This window comes from Alosa alosa, chromosome 19 (genome assembly GCF_017589495.1).
Source record: "Alosa alosa isolate M-15738 ecotype Scorff River chromosome 19, AALO_Geno_1.1, whole genome shotgun sequence".
Lineage (NCBI taxonomy): Eukaryota > Metazoa > Chordata > Actinopteri > Clupeiformes > Clupeidae > Alosa > Alosa alosa.
Window position 1 is genome coordinate 24,457,949 of NC_063207.1, and position 6,842 is coordinate 24,464,790.

Below are 6,842 nucleotides of genomic sequence, written 5' to 3' on the forward strand. Positions count from 1 at the left end.
GAATGAATGCAGTGTTTTTGCCTTGCCACAGAAGCTTTTAGTAAACATTAAACATAATTAAACAGGTTAGCCTATAGTACAAAAGTTGGAATAAAAGATTGAGAATAAAAAATACATGCCCTGTACATTTTGGAATAAATGTGTGTGTCTGTCAAAACGAATAATTTTTAGGCTACTCCTTAGCCATTTAAAATCACCACTTTATCTTGTTGTATGTATGTACTTGAGGTAACAAGAGATTCAGCTCATTGGTTTTGGCCAGACAACTCCTGGCCAGCAGAATGCATAATTAATTTGCATGTTAATAATTAATTATTTTGGTAATCATATCATATGAATAGGAATTGAGCCATGTCATACATATTCAAGTTATCTGTTTATTACAACTGGGATGAGTGTCATACTGGAATAACTACCACATATAGTAGACCTAGGTCTACATGATATTAGACGCATATAGCCTTGTGTTTATTTGATATGGCTATCTGAATGCATCCAAGTATTCTTACTGGAGCTGGAATTTTTTATCATACACATACAGTATTGTTCAACTGCATGAACACACACTCATGTGCAAACAATTCATTTTGCAATAAATAAATAGTTATTAGAACCTTTTTTCCCCCAAACATTTTAAAAAATCAAATAAATATCCTTTCCACAATCAAGAGATGTCACTGCATGAATTGTGGAAGGGTCGGTCTGTTTGGAAAGATTATCACTCTGCTCTGGTGTTTGCATTCTGCAACACTTAAGAGTGACAAGATAAAAATGAAGTTCAGCATAGTGCATGGAATAGCATCACTAATACCTTACAGCATTTTAAAAAAGATCCCATCAGTACTTGCTTATCAGTGCATAGACATTCCACACAATGACATAAGAATGCTCAGGTTGCTGCTGTCTAGTCAACCACAGCCACTCTGATCAAATAAACAGCATAGTATTGCACACGTTTCATCTTACCCATCCTTGCTGTATTATTCAATTTAGAAAAGGTCACACTATTGACTCCAAACAACCTGATCCCATGAAGACCACAAAAGCCAAGATGCACATTAGGCCTATCCCATTGTGGTCCTTGCCTGCTAACCTGGGGGACAAGTCACTTGTTGCTCCTCTTTATTATATCCACTAGGTGGAAGCAATTTCCCATTCAGATCAATAAGGCCACACATCACCGGAAAACCTACTGAAGAAAGTTTTATTTCCATTGTTAGGACGATACAATTCCAAACTGTTATTTAAATTCTTTACAACAGCTAGGAAAATGATGTCATCAACAACAGTTTTACACATAATCTTAAATTATATAATTAGTCTGTAGTGGGTCAATATTCCAAGGTGGGGGATTTACAGTTGAACATGTTTTGGTGGAAGTGATGAAGATAAAAAAATAATATTTAAAAAGTTATTAGATACAAATGATAGCAAAATAATTACATCTTTCATGTTTACCAAATACTAAATAACAACCTTGTTTTAAAATATATTTGAATATTTTAGTTTCTTATTCATACCAATGACATCAAAGCAAATAATCCACTTAGCTTTTCAGCAACTCTCATAATAACTACAGTACACAGCTGTGACATAAATGAATATGGCAATATTATAACTCTCATTAATGATGCATTTTCTCTTAAACATTTCATCCATTGACATTCAAACTTGATTGACTAACATCTATTGATACTCTACACTCAGTGATTTCTCTGGGGATCTGTAGGCTTCTGTGAGGAGCAATCAATGAAAAGGCAGTAAAAACAACAAAGAGAAAAAGAGAAGTGTCCACCCATCTGTTCACCTACCTTTCCTACTGCATGACATTGTCTTTGTCAAATTCACACACAAAGTACATAGTGAGGTGACAGGCCACATCTATCCACTCCCCTGCAGCCACCATCTCCACACAGTCCTCGTCCTCGTAGGCATTGTTTGGCTCGCCTTCCCGCCACTTGCTGAAAGTGCTCATGGGAGACCGCTCCACGTACACGAAATGGCCCTCGCGCTCCAAGTCATTGAGGCCGATAAACGCCCTGCCGAGGCCCGCTTCCGTGATGTACGCTGCGACGGCCACGTTGGCCCGTTCGTCCTTGGGCATGGCCAGATGTCCGCCCCTCCCCTGACAGTAGGCCTCAGCATCTAGGTAACGCTTGGCCTCCTTGACCAGAAGGTAGACCTTACCGTCTACCTCTTTGATGCCAGCGACAGCTGCAGGGGAGGGCAGGGCTGAAAAATGAGCACTTGGATTTCTAAAACCACACTGAACACAGCCACATGTTCATAAAGTTGCTTTTCAAACAACAGAGCAGAGCACAGGTAATTGTGAGGAAAATTGCAGTCTGACTTAACCTTGCAGTATTCACTATCTGTGTACCTATCTTTTTTTTTTTTGGCCTTTTTTGCCTTTAATGACAGGACAGTGGAGAATGACAGGAAGTGAGTGGGAGAGAGAGAATCGGGGTGGGATCCAGAAGGGACCACGGGGCGGGAATCGAACCCGGGTCGCCGGCATATGGTGCAGGTGCCCCAGCCAGTCGCGCCACGGCCGGGGCCTGTGTACCTATCTTTAACGAGCAGTGCATTGTAATTGCTTGTTTGCATACCAGATTGTCTAAGTGGTTATGATCCAGTTTACAAAATTAGTACAGTATGAAACACATTCATAGGACAAACGGTGGACATACCATTTTTGATGAACTTCAACTCATTGGTTAATTGCGCCACTTGATTGTCCATTTCACCAATCATCTTCCGTAATGGTGCACACTCACAGGGGAGTCCTGTACGAAGGTGTCAAAACCGCCTTTTAAGTAAACTCATAGAATTCTGTCAATTCAATATTTCATTTCAAAAGTCCAAGTCAGTCTAATGATTTGTCCTACCGGAGTCTCCATCAGGACCTTTTGGACCTGGATCTCCCATGTCTCCCTTCTCACCTGACAAAGAGACATGTATAATCTTCACCACTCCCATAAAACGGCAGTTATTATTGAGAGATGTGATGTTACTTTACCCTTGTATCCAGGAGGACCCATCTTCCCATATCGACCCATGAGGCCCTTCTGTCCTTTGATTCCTGGAGCACCTGGAAGACAACACGTCATTTTTGTGACATTGCCATGACATCATCCATGAAAATACCATTGGACAGAAATAATCTTCATCATGTAAGAATTCAACTTGGCTGTTAGAGTGTGTGATCCTTACAGCTTGAGTCAAGTCCTGGCCTCATTATAGCAGCGGCAAAGGCTTGTGATCGTTAGCACTCTGTGGTCTGCAGAGACCTCTGACCCAGCAGTAAACATGCGGCAGCTCTGGTTATCTTTAGCAGGGTCTAACCAGGCAGCACATTACTCATGCTGTCAATTGCAGGAATGCAAATGCATGATAATCCTCAGCCTGCATCGTCTGAAACTCTTCCAAAACAAACTTCTGATCTTTTTGTTTTATATACAGTATGTTGTGTGTATATACCTATATAGCATAATTTACATTATACTCAAGTGCTAGATGATGTAAAATGTGATTTAAAATGGTTTCTCAGTCACAGAGCCATCTGTAAACCTGTTAGGCTACATAATATCCTAATACCATATTTTCATATCTTTATGCCAACATATACAGATCCACAAAAATAAATCATCTTGTGTGTATGGCAGGAGTTCCCAAACTTTTCAGCCCGTGACCCCCAAAATAACGGTGCCAGTGACTTGCGTCCCCCACTATCCCCGGAGGTGGTAGAAGTATACAAATGTGGCACACAACAGTGTACATGCACTAATAGGCCTATTGAAACACACGCATAATACCACAAAACATAAGAAACACACATAACAGCCTAACAACCATTATTATTTATAATAATCACATCATGGCTCAGAAGGGGCCATTGCTATTTCTAATAGTTTTAACTTTTTTTATTTCCAAAAATCATCTCGCATACAATATACATCATGTAAGTGATAGGATATACATTGGAGAAATACATGGAGAGAGATTTCATTCAGAGCCATACCGGTCTCTCCAGGGGGACCCACTCTTCCTGGCCTCCCTGGGGCTCCTTTCTCTCCCTTCTCTCCTGCCTCTCCTGTGGGGAGTCATTCATGGAAGTGGAAAACGTTCAGAAATGCAGCACAAAGTGGAAAAACACATCAACTGTCTACCTGGAAATCAACACGGAGCACATCGGTTTCTCTCCCAGCTACTTTCAAAATCAATTGGCAGGATTTCCCCTGGTGACTCATAAGCTAGAAGCATTGACTCTGCACCTTTCAATCCGGGGACAAGGATCTGGACAGAGCACGGCTCCTCTGTCATTTGTTGGCCACGCGCTGAAGTCACCAGCATCAGTCCCTGGATGGTCACTAACACACACGATGAAAGCATGCTCCTGTGCATTCTGAGACACTACCAACATACAAACCTCACCACTGAGGCATGATAAACATTAGACCACATTAATTCAACAGCAAATCTTATGTCAGCAAAATAAAAATAAATTAGATAAAAACTAAACAGGAGTTCACACAATAGTCACAGCAAATAACAAATAGCAGAGAAAATTAGGTGTACAAAAACTCGTAAAGACTTCCAAAATTGGTAATAATGTACTCCAACAATGCATGGGCCTAAGGTTTGGACATATCTTCAGACAGAGCCTCTTTATAGCCTACTGAAATTAGGCTAGTTGATTAAATGAGAAAAAATCAATATGCAAACATGCAAAATATTCCTGCTATGATATTTGTCTTAATACTCAACAACAACTTTATTACAAATATCTTGCATTTTAGATCATAAAGATAATCATGTAAATGTAGCTATGTAAAGCAACAACTTACCACTTAAAGATGTACAAGTCTCTGTGGCTGGGTGATGGTTAATATGGTGTAGGTTTAAATGAGCTACTGGAGACAACAGAAGTGAACTCACTCTGGGTGTATTTCTCACGTTCCTACACTAGACCCCACAAACTGAACGCTGTGTGAGGGTGGACCAAAAGAGTCAACACAGACATTTTTTACAGATAAAGTCAAGCACTGGGCTGTGCTCAGATAATTGCTTGGGAAAGTAATCAGGGTCATTGGCATCAAGCCCTCCCTGATAACACAAGCATTCTCTGTGAAATGATGGATGATCAAGAAACAACACAGCCATTCTTGCTGATAATGGACTTAAATGACTACAAAGTTGCAGTTATCAATACTGACCGCACAATACATTGCGGAGTATAACTTTGGAGCCCTATTTGTTCAACTGGTGTGAAATTTGCAAATTATGGTCCACAAGGTGGCAGTAGAATGTCATGTACCGATATGTGCAATTGTGTAGCGTGCATAATGCAGGTTTGAATTGATACCTGCCAACAAAGAATTCTTAGAAATTTCTACATTTTTAATTAAACAAAATGTAAAATGTAAACAAAATATTTGAACATATAATGTGTGTTGTCACTCACTGCCATTGATATACACTGATACTGATATAACACTGATACTGTATGCACTTACTTGGAACAGGCCATGCACTTACTTGAAAGCCTATTCATAAAGATGCAATGCTAAAAAAATTACAATAGAGTAAATTAGGGGAAAGTCCTTCAAATAATCGTCCACTGAGATTATGCGCTAATCACTAATCTTATAACGCCTTAATGTAGGCTGCCCGAAGGATATATGAGCTCCGTTGCTCTTTAGCACGGTGTCTAACCACTTCCTTTATCCTTTCATAATAAGTTCCACAAAGCTCTGCAGTATACTGTAAGGCCCTAATCAGTATCTTTTGTTAGTCTGTAACCAGCGGTTAGATTGTAGATCATTCAGACACGTTTTAATATTTAAAAGGAAAATTTTGTGGTGGTTTTGCTTATTGAGAAACCTAGCTCTGCATAAACCTCAAATCTCAAAATTAAGCAAGCATACAGTATTAAAGGAGAATTACGGTGTGATATTGACCTAAAGTGTGTTGAAACATGATACCTAGTGTGAACGTATGTCTCATAGCCCATCTGGGCTTGTCCCCTGCACTCCAAAATCTGGCGCTAGTAGATGCTACCAACAGCTTTTTCAATGGTGGTGCTTCGGCATCGGGCTAGCCATGCAAATAAATCACTGTTTTACACCATTTAAGAGGCTCAGTGTATCTCCACACTTCATTGGTAGACTTCCGAGGGCCCTGACATTTAAAACGAGACATTGAGAACTTTGAAAAAGCACTTTGAAGAAGCACCACCATTGAAAAAGCTGTTGGTAGCATCGGCTAACTAGCGCCAGATTTTGGAGTGCAGGGGACAAGCCGAGATGGGCTATGAGATATACGTTCACACTCGGTATCATGTTTCAACACACTTTAGGTCAATATCACACCGGAATTCTAGCCTAGAAATCTAGACGCACCCTAGCGGCGGCAAATTAATTTGCTCAGCCTGTACGTCTAGTATCCAACCATAGGGATTTCTATTGGCTGACCCCGTGGACGTCATCCAATCACAGCGCTCTATTTTGTTAGAGTCTTAAGGCGGGCTTAACAGGATAACGACAGTCCTGTGACAGTGAACAACAAGGAAGGTGGCTATGGCGAACGAAGAGCGGTTGTTTGACAGGCCACCGGAATTCTCCTTTAAATATAAAATGAAGGGGTTCAGTTTCATCGCTCATTTCATGTCCGTAATGAAAAAGTACCCAAAGACAGGCACTGTCATGCTCAGTGGTTCAGAAAATCACCAATGGTTGTTAGATCATAGCATTAAGATGTAGTATTATGACCATATAACTGGCAGTCTGTCATGTAGTTATGCAGAGTCATATAACTTGTAATGAAGTTGAAAAGATTAATTT

The 6,842-nt window shown here is 40.3% G+C and overlaps 1 protein-coding gene across 2 annotated transcripts; it reads right to left on the minus strand.

Annotated features, from left to right (window-relative positions):
- Window positions 1-1,267: 1,267 nt before the first annotated feature.
- Window positions 1,268-4,916, minus strand: colec11 (collectin sub-family member 11). Of its 2 annotated transcripts, none has more exons than XM_048228197.1 (7): window positions 4,848-4,916; window positions 4,275-4,436; window positions 4,022-4,093; window positions 3,020-3,091; window positions 2,889-2,942; window positions 2,691-2,786; window positions 1,268-2,214 (listed from the first exon to the last, which is right to left on the minus strand). In XM_048228197.1, the coding sequence occupies exons 2-7, from the start codon at window positions 4,402-4,404 to the stop codon at window positions 1,817-1,819; spliced, it is 822 nt and encodes a 273-aa protein (XP_048084154.1). In that variant the 5' UTR covers window positions 4,405-4,436; window positions 4,848-4,916; the 3' UTR covers window positions 1,268-1,816. The 2 variants fall into 2 exon arrangements, with proteins under 2 accessions (XP_048084154.1, XP_048084153.1); XM_048228196.1 differs by having other exon boundaries at window positions 1,268-2,232.
- Between the last annotated feature and the right edge of the window lie 1,926 nt (window positions 4,917-6,842).